The 22,476-nt window shown below is 39.5% G+C and overlaps 1 protein-coding gene across 3 annotated transcripts; it reads right to left on the bottom strand.

Moving 5' to 3' along the window:
- Positions 1 to 765: 765 nt before the first annotated feature.
- On the bottom strand, positions 766 to 22,298 carry LOC108618946 (uncharacterized). Of its 3 annotated transcripts, none has more exons than XM_089475457.1 (4): positions 21,914 to 22,298; positions 17,084 to 17,773; positions 5,325 to 5,510; positions 766 to 1,174 (listed from the first exon to the last, which is right to left on the bottom strand). In XM_089475457.1, the coding sequence occupies exons 2-4, from the start codon at positions 17,694 to 17,696 to the stop codon at positions 987 to 989; spliced, it is 987 nt and encodes a 328-aa protein (XP_089331583.1). In that variant the 5' UTR covers positions 17,697 to 17,773; positions 21,914 to 22,298; the 3' UTR covers positions 766 to 986. The 3 variants fall into 3 exon arrangements, with proteins under 3 accessions (XP_089331583.1, XP_089331585.1, XP_089331584.1); XM_089475458.1 differs by having other exon boundaries at positions 994 to 1,174; positions 5,353 to 5,510; XM_089475459.1 differs by lacking the exon at positions 5,325 to 5,510.
- Positions 22,299 to 22,476: the final 178 nt, after the last annotated feature.

Here is a 22,476-nt window from a genome sequence, read left to right as displayed (position 1 = left end):
TCAAAACAAAGATTTTTTCTGTTTATTTGAATTAATAGATTAACAGTCGCTGTACCTTGGGGTCAGCAAGCAGTAACATACTGTTAAGCCTGGCAGGAGTTGAGATTTCATTTGCATGCTGTAAGCTTTACATTACCATTATGAGTTTAACAGTAAGTGCAGTGCAGTTGCACCAAAAAGAAAACACTTTCTTTGCTTTACATTTTTCTCTTTATTTTGAACTAATTTTGGTCATTAGCTTAACTATATGCAATTGCTAATGTTGTAAATTGTTGAATACTCGTTATGCAGTTACATTTGCTTACACATTTACAAGGTGGATTCAGCTATTTGGACTATATAGGAAAAACCGTTGGATTTCATTTCATAATGCGGATTTGGAGGGGGTAACTCCTCATTAACATTTAACAGCTGCAACAACAACAAGCCTGGTTGGTTGGTGGGGTATTTTTGATCTTCCTTCCTTCTTTCCGTTGCTTCTTCGTTTCGTTTCCCGTTTGTTGTCTGTAAAATATTTACAGTTTCTGCTGTGCCAGCTCCTCAATTGTGCGCGCATTGGTGAGCGTCACCCAGAGGGGCGACTGAATGCTGGCCAGCGAATAGCTTTCGGCGGCGTCCAGCGACTGTGATTTGCGCATGGCGGCCGCTGCTGAGCGTTTGCTGCTGCCGCTGCTGGTGTCGGCGCCGGCGCTGGCGCCATGGCGTCGCTTCGAATCGCGCTTGCCGACACCAAACGCGATGGCCGCTTCGCTGGCCTGGCTGCTGCTTGCGGCGCGCAGCTCCTGCAGGCGACTGCGTCGCTTGGCTAGCGCCGCCGTCTCGCCAGATTCGCGCACGCTGCCCGCTTTGCGCAGCGGCGGCGTCAGCGTCGATGACATCGAACGTGGCGGCAGCAGCTGCATAGCCATGGCTGCTGTCTGCGGCTGCGCTGTCGGCGACGTCGACTGCTGCTGCTGCTGCTGTTGCTGTTGTGCTACTGCTAACTGTTAGCTCGAAGAGAAGGACATCTTGTAGGAGGTGGTGTCCATGGGCGATTCGGGATTTATGATTTCGGTTTGTGTCTGCTCCACGTCGCTGCAGCGCTCCTCCAGCACTGTGTCCAGCTCCACTGAGGTGAAGCCCTGGCTTAGGCTTCGTTCAGGACGTAAACTGATAGCTCTCGACGATCGGTAATCTAAAGCAATCGAAGCAAACAAAAAACAAGGAACAGAACAGAAGCAATTAAAATTAGTTAAAATATCCTTTAAACTGCCGGCGGCAAACGAAATGGAAAATGTTTAGTGTTAAAGTGTGAAATGAGCGTATGCTTTCGTGTGGTCCAAAAACAAATTGAAAACGTGCGACGAACAGATCGAGGTTAAGTTTAATGTGCATTTCCAAACGTGCAACGCACCTAAACCATCCAATCGCAGTCTAACAGGATGTGCGCATAATGGTCATGTTATGTGCATCATTTCTAATTTCAGCTTCATGTTACATTACAGCTATGTAATATAAAGCTTATGTACTCTAAATGATCCCAATCTATCTCTGTTATCTATCAGCTATAGCCACTGTTAAAAGGTTCATGCTGTTGCAGCTTAAAGTAAAGGAAATTTAATTGCCCAAAGACTGTTTTGCCAGTAACATTATAGCATGTTAACGTTTAAGCTCTTTAACAGCCGTCTAAGCAGTAGCTATTGCCGTTGTGCATATGGTATATTCAATTTACAACAAGGTTGTTAAGGAAACGAAATTTTTCTGTGGCTATCTATGTTCATTAACAGCGCAAGCATTGATGGCGACTGTTAACCCCATGTTATGCTTGTCCAAGTGCAGCTTAAAGCTATGCAACATAAAACTCGCCCAATTTAAATGTCTCAAAGCATTAGGCAGGCGCCATTCCGCCTGTTTGTTATTGCCCAATTTACATAGAGCGCTCCACTATGCACTGCCTGCTACTGTTACTGTTACTGTGTCGTTGGCTGCCTTTTGCGCCAAAGTTATTGTGGTTCTCGTGCGGTGCTTGCGGTTATGCGTAATTGTTTTCAAAATTTATGCAAAAACGTAAATTTGCAACCATCAAAACATTTGCTGCCAGAGTTGTGGCCATGATGAAGGGGGTGCGGGGCTAAATAAGTGTAATTCGCGGTTTGTCAACGTTTCGTTATCGTGTCACCCACATCATCATCAGCATCATCATCATCATTGTGTGCAACAACAACAGCTTCATCAGCAGTCGCTGTTGTTGTTGGCCCTTCTCAAAGTGGCAGCAAACACCCGCAGCCAGCTGCCAGGCAAACACTGAATATGAAATTTACGGTTACACAAGTTGAAGTGCACTCAGCGAGTGTGCCCGACTTGCGGAATACCCTGTCTATTGTGAATATTGAAACGATGTGGGAGTTTTGCTTCTATTTTCTTTAGGCATTTTTGAATAATCCCAAGTACAGTAAAGGTAACCTAAAGGGAAATATGAATTTCAATTTTAATGGGATTCTCCTTTTGTGAATCTTAATTAACTGAATCATAATTGACAATTGCAACTACAGTAAGGTCTGTCTATAGCGAAATTAGTAGAAATATGAATTATAGTAACTGAATTTGATTAGAATTTTTGTCCTTTAATCTTAATCTGAATCTTAATTGGCAATCCAAACTACAGTAGGGCCTGCCTATAGAAAAATTTGCAGAAATATGATTTCTTTGAATTTGAAGTTGGGATTTGTTTTTCGCTAATCTGAAAAATCGAAATCTTAATTGACAATCGTAGCTACAGTAGGTCCTGCCTATTGAGAAATCGGTAGAAATATGATTTCTAGCTTTTTAATCTGAATTGCATTTGTCATTCGCTAAACTTAACACTCACAGATTATGATTATAGAGATTGTCAGCTTTTCACATCAATGCATTCGCACTAGGCAGGCTCTACTGTACCCGACTTCCGCTAGTATTATGTTAATTGCTCTGAGTCTCTGTGACTCTTAATTATACATATGCAGCTCCTCCGTATGCCGTGAGCTACTCTCGCATAGCCACCCTATTCGCATGCACAGCTAGCAGATACCCTTTATTAGGTATATATTTAAGAACAACAACAACAGCCACAAAACACAAAAATTAAGACTAAAAGAAGAGAAATGTCGTTGTGCACTGTGCATGCGTGCATGAAGGCGACTGAGATTCTTGATTAAGGTGGACAAGGGGCACGGTGCGGCAGTGGCACGAGACAGTGGCCAGGGGGTAAGCGAGGAGCGTTAAGGGGATGGCTCGAGTGAAAAGACGGGTTTCAGTTTTGTTGTTCATATGCAAACGAGGACGAGCGCCCAAAGGTATGCAATGCAAATGCAGGCGGCCGTGTGAGCGGAAAAGGGGGCGTGGCGAGCTGGGAGACTGGGCTATAGTTTAACAGCTGTGCTTGACACATGCATAACAGCATAAATATCTCCCACTGTGTGTGTGTGTGTGTATGTGTGTGTGTGTGTGTGTGAGTCGCAGCAGGCACTCAGCTTGAACTTTGACTCGGGAGTCGTGTTCACATGCCACCCGTCCCGCTGCGACCCGCTGCGTCTCGTCTCGCCTCGTCTCGTTTCGTTTCGTTTCCTCTCGGCCATGTTTATATATCCTATTTGTTGATGCAATATGCTGGGTATAATGGACTGTTATGTTACTGTTGCCTGCTCTCGCATGCAAGTGGGTCAAGTTTCGTTACATCTGCCCCTGCTCGCCTGCCTCTACCCCCTACCACCTCTACCAACAACCTGACTAGCAACAGTATGTATGTATTTGGCGTTAGTTTTGGGCTCTTTCTTTACTTCCAGTTCGTAACTCTTTAATGGACTCGGCCCTTGTGACAGATGTTGGCAGTGATTGTTTGGTGGGATGGCAAGTTTCTTTCACAACAAATTAAATACAAAATACATATTTTTACCGACTTTTTGTTGCTACTGGGGTAGTTCTGCGCTTTTATGCACTTGTCCAATTATATATCTCTTCCTCTTTTCCCATTTTAAAGAAATCTTAATAAATTATTTGGAAAGCTCTTAACTTTCCCCTTTTGTATGTCGAACTCATTGAAAGTGGAAGATGTGTTTCTTTTCTTTTGTTGAAAATATATATTTACTCATCTAGTAAGCTCTGGTTAGAACATTCCCATTCCCCTATTCAATCTATTCGATTGTTGTCTTTGATTGAAATTTGTACATTCTGATAGTAATACCTAATCAAAGTGCTATATAGAGAATCTGTGCGTTTTTCTGTTAGACTCTGCTTAATGACTTCACAGTTAGATTGCTCTACTTTGCACTTTACTCGCTTTCCCATCTTATATAGAGAGATTACCAAAGACTGCAGAAGACTCATTTTTAGTCCAAAATTGGCCAGATTCATTTTCGGATTAGCCACGCCCCCATAATTGTCGTAGACATATTAGTCATGTATTATTTATGTTAAACTTTCAAGTCTCTAGCATCAATAGCGATTGAGATATATAAGGATATATAGTCAGATTTGCCACGCCCACATCAGCCGTGGATATATAATTATTTGGAACGTACTTTATGAACAGACGAGCATAGAACAAGACTAATATAATCATTTCGATTACATGAATGAGCCTAAAGTTTCCTACTTTCTATTCATTGCGAATATGTAGAGCTGAACAATAATAAAGGTGTTTCAGCTTAAATTACCCGAAAGAATTTTTAAAGATTAAAAAAAATTTTTTTCAGAAATTTTCGTACAATTTTTACGAGCGACTTTTATATTTTGTTAAATTTCGTACATCAGCATACAACATTTATGAATATATATTAAAGGGTTTAAATGGAATGCCTCGAAAAGGTGGGAACACAATTTGTGATGAGGGCAGGTAGCAGACAGGTGTGTGTGTGCGTGTGTGTTCTCACATGTTTGCTTGGCAATTTTAAATGCAATTTATGCAAGAAAAACAATGTGGAAAAAATTGTAAATTGGGCAGGTCGAATCGGCTTGAAGTTGGCTGCGGTGAATCGTGGTTAATTTTTTTGTTAAAGTGCAAAATGTTGAAGATAAAAGATAAACACTACGATATGTCGGACAGGCACATTGAGATCCACATAAAAAAGCAAAGAAGAGTGAGAGGGAAAGAGAGAGAGAGTGAGAGTGAGAGAGAGAGCGAGCGCTATATGAAATGTGAATATGAATTCTATGAAAATTTGTCATTTAAATAAATTTAAAAATCGATATTTCGATAACTTTTACGAGCTGTGAATAAATATTGTCAAATTGCCGAAGAAGAAAAAACAAGAAGAAGAACAAGAGAAACAATGAAAATTTCGTACACACATTACAACATTCAAACTCACTAAGCCTATGAATTGGACTAAATCTGACCAGGCTGACAGCATGGTCCTGCATATCATAGTTGCGCCGTCTGTCCCGCTCCCGGGCCAGCTTGGCTCGACGTCTCAGGCAGCAGATGACGATCAGCGCCAATATCGGGAAGCCAAAGATGCACGAAACGATGGGGATGACAATCGATTCGGGTGAAACTGCAAGTAGAGAGAAAAACAAACTCTGATGATTTTGGCTTGCTATACCCTGTAAGTGTAAACAACAAAAAAACTATAGAAAATGTATATAAACTTGATACATACATATGTATGTAAACTTGTTGCTTACTTCTAAATAGGAATAATTAGGAATGGGATTTCTGTACTCAGCTGCTATACGGATCAAGCTAAAGCTCTACAATTAGATGGATGAGCTGTTCGAGTACCATATGGGTGTATATGTAAAGGGGCATAAAATATATACATTAGTACCCGAGAGAGGCTAAAACCATATAAATTTGCTCATATAAGCGAGTCAGAGGACCAGAATTTTCGTAGCAAAAGCCGGAGTCTTTTAACCAGATTCTACTGTATATAATGTATATACCTAAATATCATCAGCGGCGTAGCGGAGTTGTTTATGATGGGAGTAATTTGGAATGCCGAATGCACGACTGTTATATTACATATTAAAATAAAATCAACCAAAAACAAGTATAAAAAAAATCGAAATTTTATAAAATTCATATGACTTCATATATGAAATTTGGAGAGTCTAGCTCTAAAGGTATAGGAGCTGTAATTTTGTGAGTTATTTTCGATAAGGTTTTCAATCGATAACAAAATAACGGGAGTAGTTATGGAACATAACCCACTCACCCCCACAAAAGACGCCGCACTATATTTCATCTTCTCTTTGGATCCTATAAGCTCAGCAGATGTAATTGACTGACAGATTGATTGATGGTTAATAGAAAATCGATGCATTGGATCTTTATCTTATCTTCGATGTGGCTAATGTCCCCAGTAATGGGCTAAACAGGTCAATTACTACCCAATGTACATACCCAATAATATATGTTTAATAATATTAACATTATAATATCATTTACATTAACATAACATTTACATTAACGTTAGCTTGGACATAGCATTAACAGTTACATCAACATAACATTAACTGTTCATGTGTTCAGCTGTGTATAAACAAGATCTTCCACTCGATTGATTGTGCAACTATCGCTATCGATCAAATATCAGTCAAATATGTAGACTATTCAACTATCGTATATCATAATATATGTATATAATTTTTCCCTGCACTACGAAGGTGATTTATTAAGTTTAGCTGGAGCTCTTTGCTCTAATCATCAGCTAAGCCCAAAGCATACAGGATTTAGCTTGATTTTTCTTTTCCTTTTTCCGTTTGATGGGCCTCGGCTCGGCATCCAGCTAATGTTTCCATTGTCAACCGCACGCAGCTGGCCTTTGTGCATATTATAATGGCCTATTCAATAATTTGTAATGAGCTGTGCAGTCGACTGAATGTGGGCTTTGCATGTTTTATCTACTTTTATTTATGTGCTCTCTTTTTTTTTTTTTTTTTTTTTTCTTTTTATAGTATTTTCCAACTTTTTTCTGCCTAATTGCTGCGGTCAAATGCTAAAAGCCAGCGGTTTCCGTTTTCTACCAGCGTGAACATAATCTCTAAATTATTTATGCATGACACACGCACACACATACAGACACGCACACGCACACACAAGCACACGCACGCACGCTCGGGGCAGCTGGCAGACGCGCTGTAAAGTAGGCAATAGAATTGATCGCCTCGTTTTTTTATGCGCTGCTCATCATTTGTAGGCCATCTTTTTGCCATGGAAGTGGCCCGAAATGTGGGCAACACTTATTTACGCTGACAGGCGGCGCGCGCGAGAATGAGCCGGGCGCAACGGCTGCCGGTGGGCGTGGCCGAGTTATGTGGGCCAAAGGGCTTTTACGGCCATTTGCATTTGCATTTGCCCTTCGCCAGCCCCCAGCCCCCAGCGACCCGCCGCCGCCGCCGCCGCCGCCGCTGTTCCGTTTCTGGTCCATTTTCATTTTTATATTTCCGTTTCATTTTTTGTTGGGCTTTTTGTTTTGTTTTTTTTTTTTTTGTTTTTTGCTTTTTAATTTAATTTTCATCCGGTTGCGTGCAGATTTTAACCTGCTTTCAACTCTTTTTTTGTTTGTTTATTTTTTTATCTCAATGATAAAGTAGCGGCCCAGTGGCTCGGTGGCTCGACGGCTCAGTGGTGCAGCGCGTCGGCTGGCTGCCGGACACGTCCAGCGCCGTTGTCGGTGCCATCGCAATTCCACTTTCAATTTGTCTTTTGTTTATCTCCACAGCCTGAACAAAGCCAACAAATTTGCTGCGATCCTCTTAGGGAAACATTTTTATTAAGGTCCTTAGCCGATAAGCCACAGACAACAATATATCTTCTAAGTACTCCCCATATACGCTTGTATGTGTGTGTGAGTGTTTTCTGTATGTGTACGTGTGTGTGTGTGTGCAATATGTATTTTTAGTCATTGAAATACTGCGATATGACTCTTCGACTACACTGAGCGAAAGTGCCAGAGAAATTGAGAGTAGAGATTGTTGCTGTTAATAGGAACTCCTTGATTCTTTATAGGCAACATATATGTATTTAAGTGGAACTGGGAAAGGGAGAGAGCGACAGAGTTGCATAGAAAAAGAGTGAGAAAGAGAGTGAGAGTGTAGGTGAGAGAGCGAAAGAGAGGATACAGAGAGAAAAAGATACAGTTAATAAGATGTAGAGAGAGAAAAAGAGATACAGAGAAGATGTACGGAAAGAGAGAGCGGGAGAGAGTGAGTGTGTGAGCGAGAGACTACAAGGAAACAGAGACCGAGAAGAAGATATATAGAGACTGAGAAAAAGATGGTTGCAGAGTGACAGAGCGAGAGAGGGAGACCGAGAAGATGTTTAGAGAGTGAGAGAGAGAGAGAGAGAGAGAGACAGAGAAAATGCATACTTCAAAAGAGAAAGCGAGAGAGATAGATAGATAAAGACAGAGAATGAAAGAAATGTGGTGTATAAGAAACAAAGATTGAAGGAAAAATAAATACACAGTGAGATAAACTGCCAGAGCGATAATACAAAGATAGAGGCAGAGTCATACAGATAGAGCGAGGGAGACAAAGAGAGATTGATACAGCAAAATACGGTTATAAGAGCGAGATGGGCATACGCACGTAAGTATGACACCTAAAAAGAGAATTCAGATATTGCAACCATCTAGAATATCTGCTGTTCATGCTGTTCTCTCTAATTCTCATATTTCCAATCTCTCCCAATTTCGCTCAGTGCTCAATGCTGACAAAGTGTTTGCTACTGTGGCTGTTGACACGCCCACAATCCGGCTAAAATCATGCCAAGGCGGCTAAGGCACACTACACGCCGTCCCCGCCTCCAATCTAAGCCACAAAAATCCATGGCCCCAAAATGTTGTTGTGTCGTGTCCTAAATATAACTTGAAAGGGGCTGAAGGTGTGGGCGTGTGGGGGGTGTGGGTGCGGGGGTGATATTTGTGGATGGGAGCTGGCTTAAAATGAATTCGGCAGCAGAGACAACGCCAGCCATGGCCAGCTGTTGATGCTGATGCTGATGCTGATGCTGCACTGGCTCCAACTGTTGACGCCGCGCGCCCTGCTTGACATTTATTGAATCCAATTAACGCCTTCAAAGTGACAGTTCAAATTTACACAAATTGATGGCTGAATAGGGGACAGCGGCTGTGCAGAGGGCCAGGGGAAGGCCAAGGGCTGCAAGATGGCTGCCAAGGGCTTGGAGCTTGGCGCTTGGGGCTTGGGATCTGAGCAAAACTTGCCAAATAGAGGGAAGCAAAGGCAGCAGCTGTGCTTCGACAAGCATTCGTTGCTGTCGCCCCTGCCAGGAGCTGGGGCTGAAGCCTGTCGCTGCCACGCCCCACACCCGCCCCACCGACTGTAATTTCATGCTGAGTCAATGGGCGGCAACGTTTGATGCTCGAAATATTCAATAAATACAATAAAAATTATGCGCCTCCACAGCCTCTAAATCGAAATTGAATGTTTGCATATTTGAAGTCGACCGTGGAATGCGCTACAACAACAACAACAACAACAACAACAACAACAACAACAACAACAACAGCCATTCAAATGTCAGATAAGGAATGAGAAGAGGGGGAGACTGAACTCGACTCGCTCGCTATGTCCTAGAGATGTGCGCGCGCCCCAATGTTAATGTAGAAAAAAAAAAAGTATTGAGCGTGATATATCGGCTCATGCGCTAAAAATAGTGTAAAATATAAATTTGTTTGATTGTTGTTGCTTAGAATTTAAAAAAATATATTTGAAAAATATTATATTTAAATAGAAATATGATTTCGTTATATATAAATAAACAACTCGAAATAACTTTAAATGAGAAAATAAAAACATTTTTATTTCCTGATTTTTGTTATTTTTTACAAGGTTTCATAAAAAATTTTCTTAATTAATTATTTTTCAAAAAATGTTATTTATTATAATTTATGATTTTATTAAACTTTTTTTTTTTATGAAATATATATATATGTATGTATACCACAAATTTCTTCTTTTCATATATAAAAACTTATAACAAAATATTGATTTGCTTTTGTTTTTTAATAAATAAACAATAAACAAATGAAAAAGTATTTAATAAAAAACATTTTTTTGTTTTTATTTTATTAAAAGATACGAATTTTCGATCATTTTTTATTTTTATTGTGTCTTATCAAATACAAACAACATTTTTATTTCATCCTTTTTTTTTTTAAATTTAATTCTATATATTTATTTTTTGTTGTATGTTTGAAAACTTCCTCCAAAAGCATTAAAATTTGTGCAGCTATTCAATTAAATATTCCATACAATATACAGTGGCTCACAGTTTATTTCAACCAACACCTAAAATAAACTTTGTGTTTCTATAAAATCTAAACTATAAGAAATATCAAAAAATATTAATTCAAATTAGTGATATATATCACTTTTTTTTGTAAATATATATATATTTTTTAAATTTTATTACAGTTGAAACCCAAAACATCTGCTAAAATAGTTCCATAGTTTATTTCAAGCACTTAAAATGATGTTAATAAAAATTTTGTGACCACTCTATTGATCACCCGTTATTGTATACTATATACGAGTAGTATATATATTGCATATATGTATATATCATTATCATTCAAAATGTTGTTTTTCTTTTCTTTTATTTATATATATAATATATATATATCTCAAAGGTCCTGCTCGATGAGTCACGCACGCTGCCGTCTCCTGTCTCAGACAGGCTGTGTCCTGGCACAGGGTTAGTCTGTGCACAGGGTTCAAGTTGAAGGCCCTCCGTTTGCGTATTATTTGGCGAAGCTCTTAAAGTAGTTGCTACGAAAAGTTGGTCGGAGCGCTTCGGGCGAATGCTGCAAGTGAACTACTTAGCTGTACTTTCCCATTGCCGAGGGCACACTGTACTTACTTGGCATAGTTTGCCAAACAGAGATGGAGACGGAAGAGAAAGGACAAAAGTGAGGCAAGCAAGAGTGTAAGCCACTTAGTGAAGAGTGTTGGGAAGCGCTTAAGGGAAAGTCAATCAACTGTCAACACTTGCTAATGGTGTGGATAACTGTTAGGAATGAGTACGTGACAGGCTCACGATTTTTACCGCTAAATGCACATACTTCTATTACAAAAGCAACAAATTAAATAAATGAGCGCAGTGCTGGACAACTCTAAAGTGGCGCTTCTGTCCATTATTCATTGATTGTGCAACACTTTATACAAATCTCAAAGCTCATGAAATTAATCTTGAGCCAGGGCTTTCAGCTTATAATTGATGGCTGCATCTTGGCGCTGCCACACAGAACTTTCTAAGCCTTAAAACGTGCTCTCAACTTTTCTCATTTAATGAACAGATTTTTCGGGCAGCTGCAAAGCCCTTAATCCAAATCAAATGCAATGTGTTTTCGATTTGTTATTTTTTGGGCTAAGCGCTTGAAAACAACTTTGCATACAGAAATTTACATTTTGATTGACAACATAAAAAATATGGAAATGAAGTCAAATGAATTTGATGTCTGCAATAAAAGGGAAGTTCTTAGAGTTCGTGGAGCTGATTGACTGACTGACTACTGAACTGATTTACTGATTGACCAATGGATAATTGATTGTCTGACTACCTGATTGACTGATTGATGGACTTCTTGGATTGGTAGACAAACTGAATGCCTGATTGATGGATTAATTAGCTGCCTAATGGATTGACTACTCTCTTGATTGACTGACTAAGAGCTGCTGATTGCATTGAGAGATACAAATTAATTGATTGATGTCTGATTGATTGAGTGTCTGGTGGTGATTTTTCGATTGACTTATTAACGGTCTGATTATCTGATTGATTGCATGGCTAACTAATTCTATTAATGATTACCAGACTACGACAATGATTAGATAGTAATGACTATATGACTAGTAAGTTGACTATATTTCTGATTGACCGACTGGCTGATTGAATGGCGGACTCGTTCATTAATTGATTGATTATTTGACTTCTGCATGTGTAAATGATTGACTGATTGACAAAAGGATTAAGTAGTTGACTTACTGTCTTTTCGAACTATATGACTTAGTGATTGACTAACTAACTGATTGATTCATTACTACTTGAGCAACACACTAGTCGACATGATTGATTGGTTGACTGACTCATTGAATGTTCGACTGATTGATTGACTGGCTAGTTGGCTGATTGACTAAATAAATGATTGACTGTTTGACTGATACTATATAGCAAAATAAGTATATGTTTAGCCAGGATTAAAAAATTATTTGAAGGATATCCAGATAGGTTGACTGATTAACAAAGTAAATGATTGATTGACTCAATGTCTGATTGATGAGCTGTTTGACTGACTGTCTGATAGGGTGCTGGTTGGATTTCTTAGCTGACTGATTTGTTAACTGAATGATTAGGTAAATGATTGATTGACTGATTGAGTATTTATTGACTAATTAGTTGGGTAAGAGATTAGCTCACTGGCTGCTTGATTAGCTCACTCAATATCTGATTAGCTGATTGACTAAGTTACTTAATAACTATCTAATTCAGAGTTTACGACCTGGAAGCTGTACAGCAGTTAGCTTGCCGTTAGTTAAACCTATTCACTAATCTTTATGTTATTCGTAATAAAAACACATAATGGTGTTTTTACTTGGCTTGAGCTTATTTTCCGAGCAAACTTGCGCTTCAGCGAAACTATTTGTGACAAGTATTCGGCTAGCAAGACAATCTGCTTGCAAAGAGTCCGACAAACATATTTGCCCAACTATCTGGCACAAAATACTTGCAGCATTTTGGCCTGCAGCATGACTGCAGCAATGGCCGCTTGAGGAATTGTTTCATGCAGATAGTTTTTGTGGCACGTATGCAGTATGTTGTATGTGGCATGGAGACCGCCCACGAAGGCGACTGGTGGGCGGTTGGTGTCTAAGCAATTTCATTCAATGAAATGTACGCACTTTCCTTTTGTTGTGATGTAGTTTCATTGTTAGCCTGCTAGCCGCATTGTTGCTGTGGAAATGGACAAGTTGGCTGGCTTTTGTCGAAAAGTATTTTGATGCCAGCCTCGTCCCAGCAGGCCCATGAAAGCGCTGACAATGTCGCTGCGCGTTGCTGATATAAACAGATAAGCGTCACGATTAGGATATGAGATATTAACGTTGTCGACGACGATGACGACGTCTCTCTGATTTGTCTTAATGGGAACAAACTGAGTCAGCACTCAGTGTCTTTCCTCTCTCTCTCCCCCCTATCCCACTCTCTAGGCGTTCGCCTGAAGCTCGTGTAGCTCAGAGTTGAGAGCTGATGGCGCTTAAAATAATCAACGGTTCGAGTCGCGTTAATAGTCGACCAAACTCTGCAATTAATGCGACTTAAACTTGCCTAATTGCTGCATTAGGCCCAAGGGTCGTAAGGTCGTAAGCTGTTCCCCTAACTTCCTCTACTCACTGGCGCTGTCTCTGTTCCTCTTTGCATACCTTACTGTATGGATCTCTCTATCTCTGTCTTTCCCTTACACTTGCCCCAATTGCCGAACGAAGCTTGCAGTGCTACCATAAATGCAAAGATAAGTAGGCGCGTCTTAGACAGGCAATGCTCGACGCGCGGTTACCCTGTAAGGACTTAAGGATTTTCTGAGGGAAACATCCAAATTAAGCAGACTATAGCTGCTGTACTCAGTTGATGCATTGTCCAAGCGAGAATGTAGAAAGGACTATGAGGAAGTTCGGAACTGCCAGAAATACTTGGGTTTCTTATAATAGAACCTATAATCTGTAAACTACTCGTTTAGTTATTTTGTTATAGTTATTATATTATAACGCTGGTAATACATCAACATTTTGGTGCACTAGAACTTAGAGCTACTTCGGAGGGTAAGATTGACATTCCTTTACTATTAAGAACTAGTAAAAAGTTGAAAAATAAATGTTATCATATGCAATCTGTATCTTTATCGATATTTCAATTTCAATTTATTTCACTCTTTGTTATACGAGTAACTACATGATTTTGTGAATGGTATTTTACAATATTTTAAGAGTTTAGGCTAATACATAGTCCTTCTCTGCTAAGATATTTATTTACATAAATGACATATGGATATATGTCATAACATTATTATTTGGGGAAAATAAGAAAAAAATAGAAAATCCCATGAAAATGTACTACAAACTAAATTAAATTAAACTAAACTCTAAACAATAAAAACTACAAGTCTATGCCAGGTTGTTTATATGTGAAAATGATGATGACACTGACACTTTCTCTTTATCGATAAATATCGAATTTGTACAAAGACTTTCTTTTTTTCAACCTTCTCTTTCATTTTCTATGCCCTCTCCTAGCTTGTCGTCTAAACTCTTCTAGATCCATTTCTATACTCTCTTATTTATATAATAATAAACCCTTCTTGGGGCTATTTATTGTATTGACAGTCGATATTCACACTGATTAATTGTGTATATACACGAAGAGAAAGCAGTCAACATATACATATATATTTTTATATACATCGACATATTGAATGGAGTACAAACGCTTTTGTTTATTGCAACCACCGTCCACACCGCCCCAATGCAAACAGGGTATATTAAAAGATATAAGGGCCTTCTATGGACAAAAAAAAAAAAGAAAAAGTCGGGAGCTCATATTGTCTACTGTATGGATGGCGCTTTGCTATCGGAGCTATTGGGGATAATGAGCGAGCGAGCGAATGGCATTATGCAAATTAGCCCCTAATTGGGGCTGGCACGCGCCTCCGTCCCTTCATATCTCCGTCCGTGCGTCCTTCCGTCCGATCGTCCCTCCGGCTGGCTGTCTGTTCGTCAGTCTAAATAGGCCAAGTTGATTTGATTATTGAAGAGGCGCCGCCAGGGGCGTGGCAGGGAGCTCACTCACAAAAATTGATGTGCGAAGCGTGCTAATCAGCAGCCTGAGGACTGCCGAGTGACGACTGCCAACAGGCGATTGGCAATTGGCGAACTGGAATTAGTTGACCACATTATTGAGCTTAGCGCCGAATTGGACTTAAGTCACAATTATGATTAACTGCCAGCTGCGTTGACAGGCCCCAAAACAGCAATTGGCTAAGGACTTAACAAATGAAGCGTTCGCCCATCAATTAAACTCGCGTAAAACCCCTGGGAATAGAGATGGAGTAAGCACTTTAACGAAGAGGTCAGCTTTAACAAGGTCATTATTTTTACTGCCCAGTGCGAGTCTTTGGAGAACTACAAACACATGCTCACATTACTTACATATGAAAAGTTTCTCTTCAAATGTCGCATTTTTCTGTGGCCCACCACATTTTCCCCAAGAGGAAAGTGATTTTCATTTGAGCAGGAGTCGAGTATTAATGTTTGTGTCAATAAGTCATCAAATTCTATGAATCTTCAACTAGCTTTGTCAAAGGTCAAAGGTCATTTGTCATTATGTTACTCCATAGCTTCGACCAAGCATGCCAGACAAAGAGACCTATTCAATTTCTAATGGAAGACAAGCACTCAGCCATGCCAGCCTAGCAATTATAATGAGCGCAAAGCTAGCCGAAACAATTGTGTGGATAGTTTCGAATAACAATGACAATGCTGTAAATATATTATGTCGTTATTACTGGTAGAGTCGTTGGTAGGACTAAAGTTTTCCGTGCTCTGCAGCTGGCAGTGCGTCAAAAGTTTTACAACTAAAATCCAATCATGTTTGGCTTGGGGCTCTACTGCTTTCAAGTCAAGAAATATAATCATTTGTTAAGCTTTAGTTCAGCTCAGCTCAGCTCAGCTCAGTTCAGTTCAGTTCAAAGAGCTTAAGTGTTAAATAAGATTTGTAAGCTCGCCAAAAGAGAAACGAACAGATGGAGTAGTAAATGCTCATGGCGATAGCACCTCACACTTTTATACTTTATGAGTCAGAGTCATTCAATTCTATGCAGAATTCAATTCATATTCGTAAAAGAGTGAGGGCTCTCCCTAACTTAAAGATGCTCTGAGAGTCCCGCTGAGCTGTTTTATCAAAGATTCTGCTCACATTTAGCCAATATATGCATATATGTATACATACACATATACTATCTAGAGAAAAGTGCAGGTAGTCCTTAAATAATTTCGGGCTACTCCTGTTTTGGTTCTTAAGATCCAAAACTTTTCACGCCAAGCCAAGCTAAAAGAAGTACATATACATATAATAGAATATGCACCCCGTGGACATGTTCAAGCTCGATGCACCAATGACACATTGGCGTATTTATTCACATTTTCAACTCTTCAAATGCTTTGCATTTATGAGGACAGACAGACAGACAGATACGATATACTCTATTCACCACGTAAACGACCATAAAGAATACGCCACTCAAAGTGCTAAAAAAAAAATAAAAGAAATATGTATATATATATATATCTAATATTTCATTCAACGTTGCCACCGACTCTGCCGCAACGTCTGCTATGAAAATGGCAAAGGCACAACGAAAGTGGAATGTGGCATAAATAGAATTCAATCACATTTGCGATTCTATTAATAGAGTTCCAAGAAGAGCATGAATGAATATGGCGAGACGGATTAAACACAGACGGAGGCATGGGCAGGCGGATGGATAGATGAACGGAAGGATGGACACAAGTAGAGACGGTGGGAGCGCCTGATGGAAGGAAGTACTGCTGGACGGAGGGACGGAGTGACAGATGTCCGATCACCTTTCATTCGTCCATCCGTCGCTCTGTCCGCACATTTTTCAGCTCTTATGTCCGTCCATCAGTCCTTCCGCCTGTCTTTCCGCCTGTCCTTCCCTCTGTCTGTCTGTCTCATCGGATGAACGGAACCATGGACAGACCGATGAACGGATATGGAACGAACAGATGGACCATGGGACTGTCAGATAGAAATACTAGGGTAAATATAACCGTTTACTATTCTGATCTCATCCTACAAATCCAAACGCTCCCATTTGCATAATACATGTCAAGTTTTCAGTATATACCGATTGAATTTGGAGTTATCTAGAGCTTGAATTACTCCATCAGCAATTTATGCACATCATGTGTGAAAGGCCATTCACAACTCTCTCTCTCTCTCTCTCTCTCTCTCTCTCTCTATCTGCTCGTTCAGGCAACAAACATTATATAGCCATTAGGGCAAACTGTAACTGAACTGTGATTTGGAACTCACCCGTTGGATAGAGGATAATGGTGGTGGCTCGATTCTTGTTGCCGGCCGCGATGATGGTGGCCATCGTCTGGGTTGGGAACGTGGTGGCCGGGCCACTCGTCGTTGGCAGATTGGTGATGGCGCTGCTCAGCACTGTGCTGGCGGCCGTGGTCGAGGATTCGATGAAGCCGACTGAGTGCGCTGAGGACGACGACAACGACGGCGACGGCGACGTCACATTAAATGCATTGTACATATCCTGGCCATGGCTGTCGCTGTCGTTGCCCGTGGCATGCACGCTGCCATTGGCATGGGCCAGCTGCCGGATTCGCTGCCCGCTGGCCAAGTCCGTGCCGAGGCCGCCCTGGAGCAGCAGGGTGGTCAATGTGCCACGCTGGCCGCCCATTGTGGCCAGCGTGCGATTCAGCAGCGTCTTCATGTTGCCCGTTGTCGCCTGCAGCAGTTTGGACGTTAGATTTGTGGCCATCGTGGGACTTGGACTCTCCGTTCGCTCCGCTCCCTCCACTCCAGCTGTTCCTTCCGCCCCGCTGGCTAGATTATTAATGATGCTTGCTGTTGTTGCGGTCATATTGTTTAATAATTTCGCAGCATAATCGTAAATTTCAATGAGCATTTGGAGGCGCGCCTCCAATTCCCTTCCGCCTTCTTCTTGCCACGCCCTCGTGCTGCTGCTGTTGCGGTTTCGGCTGTCTGCAAAGAGAAATTCGCAAAATTGGAGGCATTGGTTTGACTGCTAATTGCATTAATGAATCATCCGCTTGACCTCTGGGGCTTTATTTGAGTGTTGGCAAGCGCCTAATGAAGCCTGCGCCGCTTAAGGCGCCTTCACCCACACTGTCCTCCAACAAGTTGTCAACTTGGCTTAGTCTATGCTGGCTCTCCCCGGGGAATTATTCAATTCTTCCCGCTGTGTAGTCTCTTGGCTAATCCTCTTCTGCAAGTCAAGTTTTCTCTTGACAGCAGCTTTTTCTCAGCTGTCAAGACCGTATCATTTATCCTCATGTCAAATTTGACAGGCAATTGAGATTAGATAGTTGAGTAAAATAAATGTCTGGAATACAGTTATTATATATGAACTATAATGCCGGAATTTTTTTTCTAGGTATGCAATAGATCTCGAGATTAAAATCGAGTTATCTAAAAATAGATTTTGTATTTCTGTATGATAATCTTTGAAAATAACTGTTCATTTAATACTGACAGACAATTCTTAGGCAACAATAGGCTATAATACTCTGTATATGATTATTTTTCAACTCAATTATTCAATTTTATTTATTCGTATAGATAGAGAACATAAGCCTATATCACACGCTCTTTAAGCTAGTTTTGGCATTTAGCTCTTGAAATATTCTATGTGATATGCCATTTGATCATGAAATAGAGCACACAAATTTCATAACTGTTATTAATAGTACAAGTTTCTTTTAAATAAAACATAAAATAAAGCCTTTTTTGTCTTGTACGGTAAAAATCTAAATTGTATTGCTCCATTTATTTATTTCATGAATTTGAGTTTATTTTGGTTTTTTTTTTTTTTTTTTTTTTTAATGCAAATTTCAGCCATCTCATGCAATCTCTTCAATCATCCTCACTCCCCTATCGATTCGCCAATCATAATTCAACAACTATCCATCTATCCGATTTCTTAGTCTGCTCTTTTAACACCTGTGCCGACTCCAACTCAGCGTCATAGTAAATCTAATAATCTAATAAATCTATAAATGAAAAGTAGTATTATAAGAGTGCAGAACCGAATTTCAAAGTGCTGTATGCAGTAAAAGACTTAAAACTAAATTGATTGCTTATTATTCTAAGCCAAAGTATCTGTTACTATACTTATCAACTATTGCAATATTTCACAATTTGAATTTCCTATTTTTTAATCTCAATCTATTTGTGTTTCAATTTCGAATATCCATAATTGTTAGCATATTCTTTTACTCGATTCCGTTCTAAACCCAAGGAAATGGGAACATGCAAATGGAATTGGAAAATGGAATTTGCATTACGAGCTTACAAATTATTATCGATCAAGGAAACATCAAATTGAATGTGGGAGCTTCTGAAATGCACTTAGAACTTGGCATATTCCGGATTTTAGATGGCTCTTTTTATCAAATACTGGAGACTTGTAAGTCGTTATCACGTCCTGAAAGTTTGATTAAGTTAGATCGTGTAGAAGTTCCTATAGTAAATAAAACCCAAGAAGTCCAAAAGGAGTAATCCGCACAGTAAGCGGAGCAAATGCTATATATATATAGATATACCTATATATATATATAGAAAAGAATATATACACATATAATAATAGCTACTCGCATTAGTTCCGGGGTATCGCCTAGTCGGGCACTCCCGATTGCCTGTGTTTGTTTTTAACTTGGCTTTTTCCTTTTTTGTCGGACTTTCTGAATGGAATCTGATTTATTTTCATTGCACAAAAACTGAGCAATCGAAAGTTTTCAAGTTGCACGCGGCTATATATAGATTGGCTGAGTTCCTGTTTTATTTGATAGCTCTGCAACAGTGCGGTGTATAGTGGACACACACATACACACACAAAAAGAGAGAGAGAGAGAGGCACACACACACACACAGTCAAACAATGGCATATGTGAAGCGGAACATAAAACGTGCCCTACCACCCTTTACCGCCTTCTATTGCCCACCCGTTCCACTCCATTCGAGGGGCCAATCAAGCGGGCAATCCACAGGCCGCCAATTGCTCCTGCCACGCCCCGCCCACCGGCTCTATGACCGCTAGCAAATGACACTCGAAGCTGAAGTTGCTGCTGAAACTAGAGGACACTTTGGCGACAACGGGTCCATAAAAATATGTTAACTAGTATTGTGAGAGAGTGAGTGTGTGTGAGTGTGAGTGTGTGCTGGCCATGCCCAATGCCAACTAGCTTCATTACCAGCGAAAGTGAATTCAATTCAATCGGAATGTAATGAAACAAACACAAACGCAAACCAAAAGGAAACGAATCCAATCGAAATGAAAATCCAAACAATGTAAGAAAAGTCATCCAGACACACTTCCTCTATAACACACACACACACAGATTCCACTAGCATGGCTTTAATGGCGGCCACCTTCAATATGGCCAAGTCGTCGTCGACATCAATGAACTGAGTGAATGATGCATGCAATGAGAGCCAGGCTATCGACGCTCAGCGCACATATTTAATAAAGCCATAAATGAATTCCAGCTGATTCTTAAATTTAGCATTGTTTATCAAATATTTAAGGAATTATCTGAATTGTTCAACTAACAATTGATTGTTGCATATCACATTTGTATGTATTATTTAAACAAAATTTTAATTATTTACAAAACTTGTTTTACGTATTTCTGTATTGCCTGAAAGCCAGAAAGAAAGGCAAATCAGAGAGGCGTGGCAATCCCCATAACGTGTATATAATTAGTGTAGTTATTTATAAGCTGATATCTCGTTCATCTTCGAGTCTCGCAAAATAGTTTATTTAGTAATATTTGATTTGTACTTCCAATTTAGAGTTTTGATTCATTTCTAAGTCGATAATAAAGTTTTGCTATACTATTATTATACTATTATAAACATTAATTGTTGAAAATACCTTTTAAATTAAATGCAAATATATTAATTCCAGTTAATTGATGTCCAAGACAAGTATTTACTTATGAAAATGTTCTATTTATGAACATCTTATGCAGTAGCAAACAATTAGTTTATCTCGTTTACCGCTAGATTTAGTTAAATATTTTTAACGGCAATCTTAATTATTTACTTTACTTTTGGACACATACTTGACTTACGCATTGGAATTTCATTCGGGCTACATTTTACGAAAATATTATTGCCATTATTTGGTTTATTTTTATTATAATTTTTGTTATATATTTATTATTATTATTTTGTTTAAGCTAAATTCAAGTATACAAAAAATCCTTTTATGCTTAACTTAAATATTATTTTATTTTTTAAGTCAGGCTCTCATTTGATAGTCTTGACTTCCTCTTTGAAATTAACAAGTACCGTAGAATCCGGCTATAACGACTCCACTTATATCGTATTATTAATACTTAATATCATTTGGATGAGCCTATATCTTCCATCGATTTTGAACTGTCAGCGTTATGACAGTGAGCGCCTGTAGTCGGCTGTCCCCTTAAATTTTTACTTATATAAAAATTATAAAAATACAATAACTATATTTAAACTTGTTTTGTGAGCATTAGCTTTAATTTGAAAATGCTAGCACCACTCATAGTACTTCATTATTATTATGATTATTATTTTTGGAAGCCTAAATTTTAAAACTGATTAGGAGATTTATTTAAGGTGTGTGGGTGTTTTTTTTTTTTTAGATTTTTCTTGTTTTATTTATTTATTTATTTTTATTTTATTATTTATTTTATGATATTCCAAATTTTAAGCTTAGAAGGAAAAATTACATACATTAAGCACATTCTTCTTTTAAGAATTTTATACTTCAATTACAAATTTATGTTTTTTTAATATTTTAATAAGAACATTTCTTCAGAAAAGTCTATTTTTATATCCTGCATAGTTAAGCACATGTGTACTGTATATATATTAGATGTTAATTTGATCATGAATATCAACAGGAAATAAATTTTTCAGTTGTAATTGAAGACCAAACCATATACAGAGTATTATGCAGTCGGCTATAGCCGACAAAGAAATTCAAATATGATTTATTAACTAATTAGAAAACGAGCACTCATTTAATTGATTTAAAAACTTTTCAAGCCCGGAGGAGTAGCAGGAGGAGCAAGAGGACGGCTGCACTGCTCAGGTGACAGCACGCGTTGCTCAACGTACCGTTACGTGGCCGTTGGCTCCTGCTATTGTTGCTGCTGCTTGTGCTACTTCTTCTGCTGCTGCTTCTCTGGAGTCCGTTCAACGTGTCCACACCACTCACATGTGCCACATAATTTTGCACTTTTATTGCGGCAATTTGAGCACAAGAACAAAAATAACGAGCACGAACGAACACACACACACACAAGCTCAGCGTGACAGCCACATACGCACGCGAATTATTTGCATAGGCGTCTTGTTCGGACCGTTACTTTCTTGTTCTAACGGCTCTTAACGGTTCTTTACGTGTTTTGGTCGTCGCACGCACTCGCTGCTTCACCTTTGGCTTGGTGCTGTTGCAACTGCCGCGTCGCGTTCGCCGTCGCTTTGTGAGCCGCCGCAGCGCAGTTGTCGCGCTTTTATAGCCGGCTCCTTGCTTAAGGGAAATTTCCGTTTGTCCATTCAACGGCACGAAGAGTGCAAATTTCCCACACAGAGCACTGGAAGGCGCCATGCGTGCGTGACTGACGGTACTTTTGCTCTTTAATGGAATTCATTTGAGGCATGCTTTTTGGCTGCATAAA

The sequence above is a fragment of the Drosophila arizonae genome, chromosome X (genome assembly GCF_054131065.1).
Source record: "Drosophila arizonae isolate 15081-1271.41 chromosome X, UAZ_ARI_1.0, whole genome shotgun sequence".
NCBI classification, from domain to species: Eukaryota; Metazoa; Arthropoda; class Insecta; order Diptera; family Drosophilidae; genus Drosophila; species Drosophila arizonae.
This window is presented reverse-complemented; position numbering and strand designations above follow the sequence as displayed.